The sequence below is a fragment of the Momordica charantia genome (genome assembly GCF_013281855.1).
Source record: "Momordica charantia cultivar OHB3-1 chromosome 5 unlocalized genomic scaffold, Mcharantia_2.0 BLBB01000005.1, whole genome shotgun sequence".
Taxonomy (NCBI): Eukaryota; Viridiplantae; Streptophyta; class Magnoliopsida; order Cucurbitales; family Cucurbitaceae; genus Momordica; species Momordica charantia.
Genome location: NW_028275163.1, coordinates 22,692,158 through 22,710,567, shown reverse-complemented (window position 1 = coordinate 22,710,567; position 18,410 = coordinate 22,692,158). Strand labels below are relative to the sequence as shown.

General features: G+C 33.4%; 1 protein-coding gene and 1 pseudogene across 2 annotated transcripts; both read right to left on the bottom strand.

The window, feature by feature from the left end:
• Nucleotides 1–3,740: 3,740 nt before the first annotated feature.
• LOC111014373 (tyrosine-protein phosphatase RLPH2) lies at nucleotides 3,741–6,546 on the bottom strand. The gene is made up of 4 exons (XM_022289070.2): nucleotides 5,918–6,546; nucleotides 4,630–4,697; nucleotides 4,333–4,512; nucleotides 3,741–4,182 (listed from the first exon to the last, which is right to left on the bottom strand). Exons 1-4 carry the CDS (start codon nucleotides 6,444–6,446, stop codon nucleotides 4,012–4,014), a joined length of 948 nt encoding a protein of 315 aa, XP_022144762.1. The 5' UTR covers nucleotides 6,447–6,546; the 3' UTR covers nucleotides 3,741–4,011.
• A 378-nt stretch (nucleotides 6,547–6,924) lies between these two features.
• LOC111014246 (pleiotropic drug resistance protein 2-like) lies at nucleotides 6,925–18,193 on the bottom strand (annotated as a pseudogene). The gene is made up of 20 exons (XR_015790737.1): nucleotides 18,034–18,193; nucleotides 17,578–17,919; nucleotides 17,377–17,497; nucleotides 15,529–15,617; nucleotides 13,510–13,594; nucleotides 13,090–13,380; nucleotides 12,517–12,607; nucleotides 11,536–12,435; nucleotides 11,298–11,458; nucleotides 11,084–11,187; nucleotides 10,806–10,971; nucleotides 10,618–10,707; nucleotides 10,381–10,517; nucleotides 9,954–10,286; nucleotides 9,363–9,830; nucleotides 9,137–9,270; nucleotides 8,828–9,055; nucleotides 8,569–8,740; nucleotides 7,534–7,788; nucleotides 6,925–7,387 (listed from the first exon to the last, which is right to left on the bottom strand). The product of XR_015790737.1 is annotated as a pleiotropic drug resistance protein 2-like (transcript).
• Between the last annotated feature and the right edge of the window lie 217 nt (nucleotides 18,194–18,410).

The following is an 18,410-nucleotide window of genomic DNA, read 5'->3' as shown; positions in this document are numbered from 1 at the left end:
CTTATTGGTAAAATGGAGGAGAGTAAAAAAAGTAAATCGTAAAAAAAATATATTTATAGTTTGTTTTGAAAATAACGTAATTTTTAGGGATGGTTGCAAATATGTCAAAAATATTTAGTAAAATTAGTAAAATAGCAACCATATTTAGTTTTTTCAAATATAGCTCTAAAAAAATAAGGTCCAATTTTAAAATGACAACTTTACACAAATGATATACATATATACATATGTAATATATCTATAATGTATTTGACTACTGATATATATGTATGCATGTGTAATATTTATATGATATATATTTAATATACTATGTGAAATTTTTTGCTATATTTGAACATTAAAAAATAGGTGACATATTTGAAAATACACAAAATATTTTTGCTATATACCCTAATTTCTCTAATTTTTATTTATTTATTTTTTGACAGCATCACTTTTCATTTTACACCAATGTAATTTGCAACAAAAATTATAAAAAAATATTTATGTGGTCTTACTTGATATGTCAAAATCAATAAAAAAGTAATATCACCCAATATTTTTTGCAAAAAAAAAAAAGGAAAGAAAAGAAAAAAAGCCCCACCCGACTTACCTTGATTGGAAAAAAGACAAAAAGTGTGGATGAAAATATTAAAGTCGTTATATTATTTATTATATTTCTATTAGTGGATCATGTCATAAAAAGTGCACGTTTTTTAGTTCAATGAAATATAGAAGTGAAAAAAAAAATGTAAGACTACACATTTTTATAGATAAAAAATTTGAATATTCATAGCTTATTTATGATGTTATATAAATAGAGTTAAATTGAAAAGAATTCAGATTTGTCCGCATGCCCAATTAATTGAGTTTTTTTATTGTCAAAATCGAGCATAGCTCAGCGATAATTGACATATACTTCTCATTTTAATATAATAGCATATGTTATACTTATGAACTCATTCCTCAAAGTAAATACTTTGACTTTGTTCATTTGTCCGATAAAAGCACGAAAAATCAAATTAAATATTTCATCTACAACAATTTCAATATTTAGCAAAACTTCTAGAACAGAAAGGAAAAAAAAAGATGCATTAACAAAAAAATAAAATAAAAATCTCGTTTTGGTCCCTAAATTATCGCTATTGTTCTATATTAGTCCTTGAACTTTAAATAAATATTTAGTTGAGTCTCTCAACTTAAAAGAAAAAAAGAAAAAAAAATAACAATCACTTACCAAATTAGGATAAATGACTTGTATCAAAGGTTGATCATTTATCTTCACAGTTGCAGAACTCAACAAATAAAATAAAATAATCACTTTGGTCCACAAAATTAATTGAGGTCAGCAGTAGCAAGAACAGTAATAACTAAAACATATATTTTGAAAGTTTAACGAAAATATATGGATTAAAATAAAAGAAAAATAAAAAAAAAGAATAGGGAGTATCATACTTTCGTTGATGATTGTCTTTTCAAGAAAAAAAAATGATGATTGAAAAAGAAACCAAAAAAGAAATTTGAATGAGTTGTCTGTCTCGAGGGGGTCACGTGGCCGAGTGGGTGTTATTTGTTGAATGGCAAGTTTAAAGGGAGGACTATGATGTTGGTGTCGTTTAAGGAAAATTAAGGACAACGAAAGAATATGCTGTTTCCACCAATGAATCCAAATGGCACTTTCCATTTTCGAGATCAAATTTGGAGGGCCACTCTTTTTCTTGCTAAAAATAAAAAAAATAAAAAAAAAAGAATGGGAAATTGGTATCTTGAATTGGAATTTCCAGCAAGTATATTCTCCAATTTCAAAATATCTCGGAGCTTTAGTTGACATTTCACGTTCATCAAATTGTCACAGGGTCTACTTTAGTTCTTGTACTTTCAGGCACTTTCAATATTTTCGTGTTTACACTTTCAATTTTGATATATTTTTTATTTGTGTACTTTCAATTAGTCAATGTTAGTAATGGTGTGTTTGAAAGTGATGAAAGAATGAATGACTTTGAAAAAAAGAAATTTAAATATAATTGATTTTTGAAAATCACCATTAAAGTGATACCTTCAAAATCAATTTAGAGTGATTTTAAATTTTCGTAAAATTATTTTTTTTTAATTTTCAAAATATAATTAATTGAAAGGAAAATGATTTTGACAATAACAGAAGTGACGTTGACACCAAGTTAATTGAATGTATCGAGATTGTGATGAAACAATGAGATAAAAAAAAGATGGATCAAAATGACACATTTATAAAAGTGTTCCGAAATAGGATTTAAATACATATTAGTTACATATTTAGAGAGCAAAATTATTCTTATGGCATGACTTCTATTTTTATCAAATTGCAACATAAACTAAAATCACTATGCTCTTTTTTTTTTGAGTTCTACTAAATCGTACAAAATTAAACTAAAAATATAAAGTTAGGAAGATAGGCAATAACTCAATTGAGTTATCTCTTGTTTTTTGGAAAATTAAGATTAATTAAAAGTAAGCTCATGAACTTTAATGATTGTGTTTATTTAGTGAACTTTTCAATTTCGATTCATACGACCATACGATTCAATGGAATTGAAGTATAAAAGACCATATCAATAAATTTGTCAAAAAAAAAAAAGACCATATCAATAATATTTTAAGCATATAGCACTATAGAAAAAGAAAAAGTGAAGTGTCATTAAAAATACTCTAGATGAATACATTATGTAATATAAGCTCCCAGAGTATGTAATATAAGCTTCATATATATGTGTGTGTTGTAATATAACATGTAAAATGATTATAGATTTAACATTTTAGAAATCATTGTCCTCAACTTTTTCCCTTAATCATCGTATCTATCGAGCATCAAATTCTTTAGATTCAACGTCGACTATACTACAACATCAGAATTTAGATCAATCTGTAAAAGATTCAATGTCAACTACGCTACAACATTAGAATTAAGGTCAATCTGTAAAAGATTCAACGTCAATTAAGCTACAACATCATAATTCAGGTAAATCTGTAAAAGATTCAACGTCAACTATGCTACAACATCAGAATTCAGGTCAATCTGTAAAAGATTCAACGTCGATTATGCTGCAATATCATAATTCAGGTCAATCTGTAAACTAAAGAAGTTAAGGTGGCAAATGACAATATTATGATACCAAAAATAAAAAAGCATACCCCTGATACTATATTTATACAACGTATCATACCTTTATCTCTTTCTAAAAGGAAACTATAAGAAAATAAGTAAATAAGTACAAATAGGAAGCTCTTGAGATTCATTTCCACTGCCAGCCTGAGTATTATATCCTCATCTTCGACCAAAATATCAGAAGTTTAAATCTCCAGCCCCACATGTCGAAAAAGAAAAATTTATCCCCACTGTTCTGTGTTTGTTTTTTCCTTGAAATATCATAGTATTGGGACCCACACCCTAATTATGCTTACTATGACTCACCTACTAATACAGGGAGGCTTCGCTTCGCCCACCCGAATGCGAGCTTGGAGAGACAACAAGAAGTTTTTTATTAAGTTCCAACCGGGGAGATTGAACTTGGACTTCTGAGGGTATTGCCCTTTGGGGTGAGTTTCAACCTCTTTGTTATACTAAATAGTAAATACCACATTTAATATATACACAGGCTATGTTTGGAATGAGGAAATGTGTAGAAAAAATAAACAAAATGAAAGAAATCTATGATATCCGGACTTCTCCAAAGAACTGGAATCTCACTCGAGAAGAAAGACTGATTATGGCTAAAATCTGTGTATGAGATGTCTGATCAATAGAACTTTGCTATGTGATCAAATACCATATTAGAAGAGGCAAAGCAGCCATAGCAAGAATTGGAGTCAAAAAATACTTATTAAAGAACAGTACGAGGTGAGCTTATGATACAAAATAACGCATCATGAAGTGATTAGACAAGACAAAAAGAGACATGATGCAACTCAATTATCATTTTCGTATACTAATAAAAGGTGTTTCTAACCTCGATTGTATGCTTAACTATCAGGACAGTCGATCGGCAGAAAAAATTACTACTGCATCATGTTATCAGTATCACGAACAATTTTCATCGATGGAAGCACGATTGCAGCAACAGGATTATCCTCCAGTCCGCCGCCTTCATCAATGATGAGTCTTAAGCCATCTATATGGAGCTTTCCATGGTGTCCACTTACAATAATTGTTGGCTTCTCAGATAGTTCCTGCAAGATACAACCCAGATGCCTCGACTTCAGCAAGTTTTTACAATGGAAGGATGAAGATAATGTTAACTAAACCGAGTTAGGAATTCGATTTCGTTTTCAATAAAAGGACAACACAATCGATATTGTTCACGACTTTAGAGTCATCACCTCTGGGATGTCCCAAACATTTTTCCTCCCACTTAAACACTCTATCTTGGGCACTTTGGTGTCTTTGGCTTTCAAAAGCTTCAGTTGCTCTTGAACATCTTTCCCTTTCTCCAAGCCAGCATGGACGCCAATCAATTTACAGTGTTTGATTCCATCCTTCGTCTCCACACAGACATCATCCTAGAATCAATTACAAAGATCATCCAACGTATATTGGAGACGAACTATAATTTTTCTGCCCATTCATGAAATCATATATTTTGAAATGTTGTTTGCTTGAGAGAGAGGGAGACTTACCTCTTCATGTACCCAAACCATATTGGAAAGGAATTTCTTGTGTTCATCAGGCACTGCCTTGACCAAATCTGAGAAACAGTGGTTACATTATTTGTTAGATTCTCAACTTAAGAGACAAAAATATAACAAAAACAGGCAGCATCTAGCATGTTGATCAAACATTATTTCCTATTCGAACAATTCAAGACGACTCCAACCAAATACAAGTTTTATCTAGTTATAAATTAGTCAAAAATATGTAAGAATCTCCCCAATGAAACACAAAAGTCTATTTAATTAGTTAGTTGGTATATGCAGAAGAGGGTAGTGAAGATGCGCACCTATTCCTTCATAGCCCTTTATCCACTTCTCTTTTGGGGGGAAGTTTGTTCTACTATTTTGATTTTTATGGAGCTCTTCCTAGCTTCATTAATGGCACTCTCAACCTTTTCATTCAAGGGTCATGAAAGTCAAAGTTCCTTTGATGCAATGCCATTTGTTCCACGCTGAACTTATTAAGACGGAATGCAAAAGAGATTTTTTAAGATATCAATAAATCTCCAGAAGAAGTCTAGGAAAGCATAGTTTTTTCTGGCCTCCACTTGGTTCTTTCTCACAATATTATTTTTGTAGTTGTCGTAATTATAGCCAAATTTGAAACCCGTTTTGTAATCCCTTGGCTTGAGATTCTCCTTTTGTACATTTTAGTTTATCAATGAAACAGCCTTGTTTCCTACAAAAGGAAAGTTGCTATATGACTTATATGAGATACTTCAAGAGGAAATTGTTAAAATGCCAACTAATATAGGTAAAGGCAGTGGCAATGAAGCGAGATAGGAAATTTTGTGGGTTTGTTAGTTTGAGCTTGCTGAAGGGGGAGGTATCCAGTTCTTGAATTACATAAGATTATATTGTATCAATCTTAATGAAACTTCCTTGTTCTTTACAATTTAAAATTCCTTGCTATCAGCTCCTATAAAATTGGTATCAGGGCATCCAATTCTTGTGCATAGATCTAGACAAAGAAAAGGCTCATAGGAGATAAAATGAAATCTAAAGGGTGAAGTACCGCTAATGACTAGAGAAAGCCGATACAAATGAACAACAGACGGTCACACATATAATAATCTAGCACAAGCAAAAAAATATTTGCAAATATGGCACAATTTTCGAAAAGTGTCATCAAATTAGCAGTCATTATCCAAAATTTTCTCCATCGATACTGAAAAGGGAAAAGATGATACAAACAAGAGATTTGAAAATACAACGAATTCAAGGCGACATCCCAGCAATAAGTTAGAAACAATACCAGCAGATCCATGAGGAACACCATATGATTCAAACGTCGGTCCAGCATCGTAGATGGAACCCTTATAATCAGTACCTTTCGCCAGATTGGTCTTTGCCTTAATTTTCCCAGCCCATCTCCTCCCTTGCAAATGCATATTCTCATACCCCTCTCCCCTGAACCACCCTTCCCGGTCTTCATTCTCCTCGTACTGCTTCCACGTATCCGAAAACGCCGATCCATCGGCCGGAGGAGGCAAAACTCCGAGGAAAGCGGCGAAGGCGAAGTCGTGATTGCCGGAGAGGAAAACGTGCTTCTGGTTCGGGTATCTGGAGGGTAAATTGAGCAAGAAATCGATTACTTCTCGGGTATTCGATCCCCTGTCGCAGTAGTCGCCCAAGAAGATGATTAGGGCGGAGTCGAAATCCGATGGGTCGAATTGGGACACGAGGTTCGACCATAAGTTTTGGAGCTTAGATAAGAATCCATGGACGTCGCCAATGCAGCAGACGACTCTGGGTTTGGCCGGATTTTGGTCGGAATACGACATTGGATGGAGGACCGGCGAGGTGAATTGCGTAGAGCTAAGGCAGTTGGATTGATCCCATGTGATGATATGGCGTATATTATTTGGTTCTTTATTTTTTTAGGGAAAAAAAAAAGGATTTATGGATTTTTTTAGTCAAAATTAAGGAAAATCATATTGAAAATGGAAATTTTCAAAAAGAAAAGTGAAATATTAAAGTCGGGAAAATGTTCTTATAGTTCAATTAGACTCGATTCAAGTGATAGACCTCATTAACAAATACGGTTAATGAAGTTAATACCTAGAAGTTCAATCAACTCGAGTATGAAGTTGCAAAAACAGCTTCAAATGATGTTGTTTCTAGAGACTCTTATAGCATTCATAACTTAATGAATAGAAATGAAAAAAAGTGATTTGTTTATATTTTTCTTTGAAGTGATCTACTTTCGAAGTGGAGAGTTTATTTTCTTATATATGTTAGGGACAATAGACCTTCCACATTTTTCAATGGTATGATTTTATCTTATTTTATATAGAGGGTTGGATTTTACTTGTATGTCCATAATCCCCTTTTTATCCCACCAATGTGAATTTTAGTCACATTTTCAACCTTTTATTGGCTAAACAATTGATTTCTATGTTACAAGAATAGCTAATGAGTAACAAACATTACACAACTGCTGAAGGTAAGATGCCTATCTCCTCTGGAAGTTAAAGAATTTGATTCCACAGGCGAACACAAAGAAGAAGATCAAAGCCCAGACGACGTGTGCTGCGACAACGATCGGGATGAAGTCGTGATCGTACCCGAACCGTTCCTTAAGAAACATCTTTAATCCTACATTTCCTGATCCTGGTATCTCAATGTCAACATCTTTGTCCCCAATTTGAGAAGTGACAATGCCATATATTGTCCAAGCCATAGGAGAAGCCCAATAATACCATCTCCACCAGATGGGAATTAGCTGCAAAAAGTGTTTGGTTTAAGTTTAACTGAGAGTTCAAAATGCTACAAGTTCTAAATAAGGATATACCGAGAAAGATGATAATTCTAATGAGGCCACTATGAAATATTTACTCATGAGTGGAGCTGAATTCAGATTTCACATACCGGTCGAGGAATAAGAAAACCCGCGAACAAGTTCCAGAGGCTAATGAAGAATAATACAACGATGGCTGCAATATGATGGTCTGGAGTCAGTGCTACGACCATCATCCCATACAATGTGAAGTATATGAAGCACATTAGAAACAAGTAGTAGAACAGCAGAAACTTTCCCACTTTCCACTCAAATCCAATCATGCTATAAAGAAGGAGACAGTAAATTAAAGCTTGAACTGAAACATAGATTGTCTCAATTGTCGCCTGCAAGAAAAAAGGATTTAAGCTTTAGTTTGCTATTTTTTAATGTCTAATTAGAAAAGCTGGGAATGCGACCAAAGCCCTATATTGGCTAAATAAAGAAAAGATCGTGAGTACATAGATAAGGACAATTATCTCCATTGCTATGAAGTTTTTTGGATGAAACCAAAAGCAAAGCTGTGAGGGTTATACTCAAAGTAGACAATATCATATATTTGTGGAGATGGTTAGAGGTACGAGGATACCGTTGTCCTCAACAAGTGGTATTAGAGTCATGCACCATATTTAACCATGTCGATAAAATCCTCGGGTATCGAACAAAGAAATGGTGAACCTTGGAAGATGGTAGTCATGGTATAACTCATGGTTGAACTCTATCAGATAGGCGATGTGCTCCAGGGAAGAGGAGTTGACATGGATAAGAATTGGATGAATGAATCATTATTTGAGGGGAGGTTTGGTGGTACTTTGTTCGACGGGAAGATTGTTGGGAATGCGACCAAAGTCCCATATTGGTAAATAAGGGGAAGATCATAGATATATAGATGAGAACAATTATTTCCATCGGTATGAGGCTTTTTTGGTGAAACCAAAGCTACAAGAGTACCATTGTCCTCAATAGCTTGTATAAATCAAAGGCTTAAAGTTGTCATTAGAACTTTATAAACCTTTGGTTTAAGAGTACATTAAAATAATTAAATTCATCCTTGGCAATTAGTTTAAACTTTTGAGTTTGGTAACATTGGGGGTGATGATGGGAAAGAGATGAATCGGTTTTGTTACCTGAGCAAATGCATAAGGCAATGTAGAATACATCCCTGCAACTCTTTCTCGACAGAAAACTGCTGTTTCAACACCAACCACTGCTTGCACCGATGAAGCATTGAAAGTTCCAAGGAAGAGGACAGCAGCATATATGGCTCCCATAATATTCAACACATCTTGTTCCTTGGCTCTGTTTAAAAGAACAAAAGCAAAACATCAAAATGTAGTATGTAAAGAAACATAGGCACAAACAATTAAAATGGCCAGCAAAACTTACAATTTTTGTCCCTTGTTCCAGAAAATTAGACCAAAGAAGGTACCGATAACTATGGTAATGAAAAATCGTATGATGTTGTATTGAACGTGTTGCCAGGAAGAACGATGTTGTTTCCAAAAACAAGCTTTACACTGAAAAATCATTGATTGCGAGTATTCAGTTGGGAACTGTAGGTCCTTGGAGCCTTTACCTGGAGTACTAAGTTCCACTATAAGTTCTTGGTTTCTCCTGTGAAAGAAATTTTACAGAGTTGAGAAAAAAGGATAGAAATTCAAGTTAAGGCCTAAACTAAAACCAGAGCCAACATACTGATAAAGTGAAGATTTAGAAAAAATATCGGCAAAATTGATATCCAGTTGTGCTTCCAATGGAGGAGCAGTAACCTCAAGCATCCATGTAGCAGGATTTTGGCCATCTTCAATCTTTGGAATCCCTGGAATAGCCTATGATTTGCAATCATCGACAAATAGCCTTCAAATTGAACATTTGGGTAAATAGATAGAGAGCACATAACACAAAAAAATAATATACTCACTTCAAGATACTCGATAAGTTTACAAGATCGCTGACCAAGAGGTCCAGCATAAATCATTTGTCCACCACGTTCCATGAGGAGTAACTACATCAAGCAATATAGAAGTAAAAGCAGGACTTCTAAATTTAAATTTTTTCACAAGAAACAAACACTATCATGTAGAGCCTGTAATAATACCTCATCAAAAGCTTCAAAAATGTCTATGCTTGGCTGGTGAATTGTGCATACAACAGTTCTTCCAGTATCAACCATATTTCTCATGGTACGCATAACAATGGCAGCAGATCTAGCATCAAGACCAGAAGTTGGTTCATCCATGAAGATGATAGACGGATTAGCAACCAACTCCACTGCTATATTTAACCTCTTTCTTTGTTCTGTTGAAAGACCATCTACTCTAGGAAGCCCCACTATAGCATCTCTTATTGTATCGAGTTCTATTAATTCCATAACTTCTTCTACAAACATCTATAACAATGAAGAATAGTCATTCAATAAAAATTCAACCACATCTTTTGTATCAATTGGAAGCTTGAAGCTAAATAGAAGTTTCTAGTTTTGATGCTTCACAAAAAGACTTGGAAAATATACCTTTCTTGTTTTGATATCCACATTGGAGGGAAGGCGAAGCCAAGCAGAAAACAAAAGAGACTCGTAGACAGTGACATAAGGCGAATGAATGTCATTTTGTTCACAATAACCACTTACTCGAGCGAAAGTCGATTGCTTCTTTGGATAACCAGAGATGTATATACTTCCTTCAATATAACCACTTGTCTTTCTCCCGGCTAAAACATCCATAAGAGTAGTTTTCCCAGCACCACTAACACCAACAAGTGCTGTTAATATACCTGGTTTAAAAGCTCCACTAACATCTCGTAGAAGTTGAAGACGATCTTCCTCAACCCCATGCATCTTAATTTCCTAATTTGGAAGATATTGATGTTTGGGGATCAAGTAGTTTCGGAATATTTATAACAACATCATTGCAAAATTTTACAAACTTCAGTTAACTTACAGTAGGCATATTAACATAATAGTTGACGTGGTTGAATGTAAGTGAAAGGGGCTGGAAAGGCAAAACCATTCCTCTCTTTTGCATAGGGTCTGAATCAGCTACTATTTCTGAAGATTCGGTGACTCCACCATCGATGCCTATGATTGTTACAAAAAATATTAAACCTCTACCTAAACAAAATATTACTACAAGTGCACAAGAAATTTGATTTGCAAGTTCTTCCTTTGAAAGTTGAACCTGCTAATTTATGTTGTGCAATGGACCTATTGTTTTTTATTTTCTTCTCGTCTTCATCCATGATAATTACAGTCCTTGAATCAGTCAATGCTGAAAATAGATTCAAAGTATTAGTACAACAATAGTAATTATTCAAATTGGTAAATAAAATTGAACTCTCGAATATATCAAGGAGTGAGATTGTTTACAATTCAGGTAAGTTAGAGCTATTGTAAATAGAACGTTGAAGAGAAGATTAAAGCCGAAAAGTGCTGCAATGCAGATCCAGTACCAATATTCTTCCTTAAAGAAGCCCCTACTAGAAATGAGCACTTTTCCGATTGTAGGTTCATTAATTCTAGGGTCTGTAATTTTCTGCATTAGGCAAATATGTTTCGACTTAGTATGAAAGAAAAGAAGGTACGACTAAAATCAATATCTTTTTTCAATTCAAAATCCACAAACATTAATTCAACTAAGATTTTACCTTGCTCCATCTTTTGTCTAGAAATTCATTAATGACAATGGCATTCTGTCCATACGTCATGGGAGAACCATAAAAGCCCCAGATCATCCATGACTCAATGTTATCTATGCATATAAAAGGAAGATCAAAATTCCGAAACAAAACATTTTCATCAACTAAGTTAGTAGGTGTGAAGTTACAAATTAGCCACAATGAGAGAATAAAAATCACTTACCTTTGTCAATAATGAAACCTCCAAGCAAAAAAATTAACGATAGAGAAAAGGTACCCAAAGTAGTTGCAATAACTAGTGTTCTTCCAATTGCAGCTAGAAGTCGAAATAGGGATAGACCAGTTTGATGTGTGGCAAAGAGCGCCAAAAACTGCTTAAAGAATCTGGAGAATCAATAACCAATTGAGTAAGTAAAGTTTACTTTTATGACAAATAAAAATTAGGAAGACAAAATATATACCTACTGGGAGGAGGAGCAAACCCAATTGTGTAATAAGTAAGAATAACCCATATCCAAGATTCTGCTAGAGAGAGAGGAATTCTGAGGAGCCAAATGGGTAAACTGAATGCCCAAGTCGGATAGAACAAGAAATCCCTTTGCTTGAAGAAGACTGGAAGCCTGAATAGAGTGAGACCCATTTCTGCCATTCCATTAAACATGACATTCATGAGGCTGAAAAACAAAGCTCCAAAGAACTTGCTTCCATCAACCACATTGCCCACTTTCATTTCAGTCCTCAAAAATACAGTCATACCAATGATGGACATTATTGTAATCTGGACAGTCTTGAACACATAGACAAAAGCATTTCGCTTCATTAGCAACATCTCTCTTGAAAAACATGCCTTGAAGAGCTCCCAGTTAGACAAACCATATTTTTCTTTGACTAATGCAGCTGGGTGGGTTCTAGATTTATCATAAGGTACTGCAATATCAGAGGCAAGTTGTTGACCAATGGAAAAATAGTTGAATCCCTGTAAAAAATCAGGAACTGAAATTAATCTATACGGGTGGTTCTTTTTGTGCCAATATTGTTCTTGATCCTTTTTTGATGTCACTTCTTGTAAGAAACAGCAACTCCTTTCCTTTCTGGGCATTTGAAGCCCATAAATTCAAAGAATTCAAGGACTTTTTCTCTCGGACCTTGGTACACGATTTGGCCGTCTGAAAGTAGAATAATATCGTCAAAAAGATCATAAGTTTCAGGAGCTGGTTGTAGTAGACAAATGACCATTGTTAGGTCCATTATATGAACCATTTGCCTCATGAATTTGCAGATTTGAAACGTGGTGGAACTGTCCAATCCTGTTGATATCTCATCCATAAGCAATAGCTTTGCTGGGCCAACCAGCATCTCCCCTGCACATATTATGTCCCCTTTTTTGTTAAACTTTAAGCACAAAACTATGAGAAAAAAATAAAAAACCACATATTTTCAACCTGTAGTAACACGTCTTTTCTGGCCACCAGAGATTCCTCTTCTCATTTCATCACCAACCAAAGTATCACCACAAATTTCCAATCCAAGTATCTGTAAGAAATTTATTTTTCAATTCTCATGAAGTCGACTCAACAAATGGTCAAAGTATATCCATTCAAAGTCATAATTTTGGTCTTTGATCCTATATATTTTTTTAGTTCAACCCATGGGGATGAGAATTCAAACCTTTTGGTCGAGGATATATATCTTAACCAATCGAACTATGCTCAAGTTGGCAATCATTCATCATTTGTAACTTTTAGTCTCCATACTTTGACAATTTATTTCATTCTTATTTATTTTTTTAAAATTTTGGACCAATTGATTTAATCTTTGACCTTAATTATTCAGCTAACATAGCAATGAAAAGTTATTTTGACATGATATGAGAGCTATCATAATGTAAATATAAAACAAATCAACATGTCATGTTAACTTCTACGTGATATCATATCTACAAAAACCAAAATATAAAAAACGACCAAGGGGCTAGAATTGTAATAGAAAAACAAAGACTTGCTAAAACTTCTAACCTTCAGAATGTAATCTGTAACTAAACTTGTTTTTTGGCCAGAAATAGAGATGGCCTTCATGAAAGAATCAATCTCAAGGTCTGGCTTAATGTTTGCTTCTTTCTCTTTTCTGGTGAGCTCAGTCAAAAGTTGATATCCTGTACCAACTCCCAGACAACGACTAGAGAAGTCCAATGTCTCTCTCACTGTCATTTCCCCACAGAGAAGGTCATGTTGACTAATATAAACACAGGTTTTTTGAGGCACAAACTCGTGCATTTCATGTCCACAATATGTCACTTTCCCACTTTCCTATTGACATACATTACTCACATTGTCATTTTGTTGTAAGAATTTGGGAGGATTTGAACTTTTTCATTCTAAGTAAACAAGTTATGAAATAATCAAAGATCACCAATGCACTAAATTTAAATGACACACCCTCAAATTTTTATCAAGTTTCCCAGCAAGTGCCAACAGCAAGGTAGTTTTCCCAGAGCTTGGATGACCAAGAAGTAATGTCATCCTGAAAGAGATAACTTAATGACAAAATCCAGTGCAAACATTATAGATTAAAGGTTAAATTACATCTGTATTCCAAAAATTTCAATTTGGTGCTTATAATTTAACCATTTAAGAGTTACAATTTTATCTTACAATTTGAGCTTAGTTTAATTTTTGTCCCTATAGTTAGTAAGATTTTACAAATCACCCTTACCATTGTCATATTGACGCTTTTTTTATGTGGCAATGAGCTGAAGTTTTCTATTTGGCTAGTAGTGTTAGTTTAGGGCCGAGTAAAAAATATAAGAAAATAGGTAGATTTTTGGGCTGGATAAGACACAATTTAGACACTGACTTGTGAGATTCAATCAAATCATAGGGACTAAATTATAACTTCTAAATTATTGGACCAAATTGATACTAAACTCAAATCCTAGAGACTAAACTGAAATTTTTAAAACCATAAGAACCAAACAGAAACAATGTCCTAAATCTAATTGGAATTTCTCCGTCATGAAATTCACATTTATTTCATATTAAAAAAAAAAAAAAACTTCAACACCGTTCCAAAATTACTTCTTGCTTGCTTCTGCTTTCTTTCAATTAAAAAATACGTGGGATGGAGTTCGAACTTTCAACCTTTTGGTCGAAGAGATCTGTCTTAACCAATTTGAGCTATGCTTGGGCTTATGATACTTTTTGCTTGCTAAATGTCATTCAAAAGGGAAGGAAACTCTTTTAATCATTGCCATTAATTCTTTTAATTAATTTCTTTAACAAATATCTCAATCCGTTTGGAATCCAACACCTAACTACTAGGTGCATGTTGACATATATGCATTAGACAAATGAACAAAAAGTTATATCTCGTCAGATTTCTATTTAATAATTTCTATAAAATTAATTTCAACGATTAAAATAATTTTTAATAAAATTAATGAACTAAAGCAAAATGTTTAAGGCTAAAATATAATAAACATCAAAGTTAAAAAAACAAAATAGGATTTAAATGGACAATCAAACTTGAAATTTGGAAAACGTATATTTCATACATTGATCGAGCTTTCTTTCAGATCATTTGGAGAGAAAGAAACCAAATGATAAATTTCTTCCTTATGAGAGACATTTTGATGATGTAGTCTTCTTAGACTTGGTGTAAATGTTCTCCATTGTTTCGTCACTATAGCTACACTTCCCTATTAGCCAATTGGAAGTGTTTCATGTAATATCTTAAATAGGCTTTTGTAATTTCATACCATCAATGAAATTATTTCTTTCGCAAAAGAAAAAGAAAGGTATATCTATATATATATATATATAACTAAAGTAATGACTAGAGATTACATAATTAAACATCAACTTCGCCCTCCATCGTAATTATCAAATTTTGGTGTCGATAAAAATACAATCAAAGAATTAAAAGAAACCAGAGAAGTGAACTTTTCTTTTATTATATACTTTGAGGCACTTAATTAATATTATAAAATTAATTGGGAAGGATGGTTTAGAAAAACGGTTAAATTACAAATTCATTCCCTAAACGCTTAGGATTGTGTCAACTAGGTCTCTAAACTTTCAATTTTAGAAACAAAACTGAAAGTTTATATATCTATTAGATACAATTTTGAAAGTTTAAGGACCTACTAGATACAACAGTAAAAGTTCGATGACTAAAGTTGTAATTTAACTATTTCTTTTTTATGTATTTATTCTATTTATTCCATGCGACACATCATAGCCACATAATCTTTAAATAATACAGTCATCATGCCACATAAGCACTAAACTAATGGAGTTTGACAGAGTAATGGTAGGGACCTATTTAATACAAAATTGAAAATTTAAGGAACTATTTAACACTTTAAAGTTCAGAGACCTATTTGACACAGCCCTAAAAATTCAAGGAATTTATAATTTAACCTAGGAAAAATACATAACAAAATATAATATTTGTACCTTGAAGGTTTGATAATTCCATTAACATCTTTAAGTATCTGTATCTTTTTCTTCTTGGATGGAGTCAACCCAATCAACCCAAGCAAACTCTGTATTTCATTCAGAGGAAAAATAAAAGGAAAGGGAATTACATGTATGAAAATTTGGTAGTGTATGTTGGTAGATAATAAGTAAATAATCCTGTTTCTTTCTTTTGAGTTTAACAAATTGTGGGGCAAAGGATGGAACTACCAACTTTAAGAATGGTATTCACTCAATTCATATTGAGTTCAAAAAAGTAATTAACCATTTAAAATAACCTCACCAGATTTTTTTTAGTACAGCAAATTGGAGTCATGTGAATTTGAACTTCTGACCTTAAGGAAAGGAGTAAGTGCCAATAGGGATGGTCATGAGGCCGGGCGAGGATTGGGTTCTCTGCGAAATTTCGCCCCTTTGTAATTCCCCATCCATGCAAAATTTCGAAATTTCGCAAGGATTGGATTAGAATAATACATGATTTTTCTTAATAATATATATAAATAGGATAATATAATTATTTGTATGTGTGTATAGATATAAATATTAAAAAAATGACGCAGGGGGAACATGCAACGTATTCCCCATCCCTGTCCCTATTTAGATGGTGGGAAAATTGTTTTCCCGATGGAGAATTTAAATGAGGATTTCTCGCCCCATTTAGGCGGGCCCCCGTGGAGACAGGGCACCATGGGAAAAATGAACATTCCTAGATACCAATTACCGCTGAGCTTGGCTCAACTTTATGAACGTCACCCGATTAGAAAATTCATTTAATTAATTTGAAGAATTCTATGGCCTTCTATTGAGTTTATGAGTAAATAATATTTAATTTTTACTAATAAAAGAATATTCATTTAACTTATTATTAAATAATTAATATTGAATATGAATATTGATACTAATATATAAGAAAAAAAACTATTTATATTATTACTAAGTAAATTATAAAACAAAAGTACTGAATAATAATTAATTTTCTAAAAACGTATTAAATTAGTGGCATAGATAAATAGCTAAAGTTTATAAGCATTAACAATAAACTAAACTTTGTCCAAAGAAAAAAAACAAATTAACTAAATGAAGTAACTAAAACTAAGTAATATTTGATATAAAGGAATTGGTTAAAATTAGTTCTAAATGGCCAATTAATTTAAATTAATACTTAAAATAAATCGATAGAGTTATTTGGTATACCACGAGCAGCTTAGCAGTTAAAGATATTTATTCATTCATTTAAGGTCAAAAGTTCAAATTCATACTAACATACTGAGTATTACTTTTATAAATAATAATTGTTATGTAAAATTAGAAGATAATAGAAAATTTGATTAGATTATGATGAAATAAAGAATATCAATATTATTTAATTTTTTTATTATCCAGAAGTCTACGATCCTTTGATCTTTATGTCCCTATACCCTGGGAGATATATACATTGTTCCGATATCCGTACATAAGAGGTCATTGCTTAGATAAAGATGTATTATTATTTTTTTTATAGAGAATTAATATTACTTTCTTTTTAGTATTGAAAGGGAGAATTAATATTACTCAATTTCACGACGAATTAATTATAAAATCTAGCTTGGATAAAGACACCGATTATCATCCAAAAATTGATGGTTGAACCGGTAATTAATTAAAAAATATTATTTTAAGATAATTTATAAATTTGGTCTCTATAATAAATTATAGTTTCTATAATCTAAAAATTTTCAATTTATTCTCAATAATTTTATTCTCAACCTATTTTATTTTATTTTCTCTCTTTGATGAAGGTTTTGATTATTGTTTAATCCAAAAAGGGATTTGAAATGGGAAAAATACCTGAAAAGTATTGAGGGCGACGTTGAGCAAAGTGGGCTGCGCTCTGCTCCCGACATAAACCTCTCCTTCAACTGACAAATTCTCGAAACGAACTTCAATTTTCGGAATTTCAATCCCCACTCTGCACCACCAAAATCTTCGCTCATAAAATTTCAAATCCCTAAATTGGCTTTTTCGATTTAGGGCTTGGCCTACACTTACCGATCGGTTCTGTCTCTGAGCCGTCGCAGAAATTTCTCGTGATCTTCTTCAGCAACCTTCAACAATCTTTCCATCAACTCTTTCCTCTCCTGAAATCCGAGCTTCGTCACGTCCACTTCCTTGTGAACTACTCCGCCATTCTCCACAGCTTGTAGGAGCATTCCCTTCCGCAGCCGATCGTACGTCGGAAGCCGCTCGATGGCCGCCCACCGGAGCTCTTCCTCCTCCTCCAGCCTTCCGCTCCGCCGGCTACTCGTCATTTGAGCAGAATCGTCCAGTTCCAATCCCGTAGCCATAAGTTCCGATTCCGGCTTCTTTTCAGAAAACCTGCAAACAAAAACCCTAAAGGATCGATTGAATCTCCTCGCCGAAAACAGAAAACGATTAAGAAAGAGAATATATCAGACGACTTGATCAATATCATGGAAGAAAACAGTTCTTAGAAAAGCAACATACAGTTTTACCGAGCATTTGGAATCGGCTCCGTCGAATCTTGCGGCGAAAGTAGAAATCCGGCGGTGTGAGGACGTTAAATGCAAGGCGACGCAGAGAGCTGTTGAGAAGCGAAAGAGACGAAGAATTCATATTAGCGGGAAAAAGAAGAAAATGGTGTGCACGACGCGACGCATTTCCGTTGGCAAATAAAATTTAATCGCACGTGCTCTATTTCTTAGAACTTAATTAATATGCACGCGCATTTATGTAACAAATAATAATAATATATTAGTGTAATGTAATTAAAGTAGCTATCAGAGATTAATGAGCACGTCATATAATTTAAAGTCAACTATGGTCTAGTACCATTTTGTAGGGGTCACGATCCGGAGAAGAAG

Coding starts and splice junctions, on each gene's coding strand:
- LOC111014373 (XM_022289070.2), bottom strand. CDS start 6,446: ATGTCGTATTCCGACCAAAATCCGGCCAAACCCAGAGTCGTCTGCTGC. Junction 4,513..4,629: donor TGGTTTGGGTACATGAAGAG/GTAAGTCTCCCT, acceptor AATTGATTCTAG/GATGATGTCTGTGTGGAGAC. Junction 4,183..4,332: donor ATGTTTGGGACATCCCAGAG/GTGATGACTCTA, acceptor TGTATCTTGCAG/GAACTATCTGAGAAGCCAAC.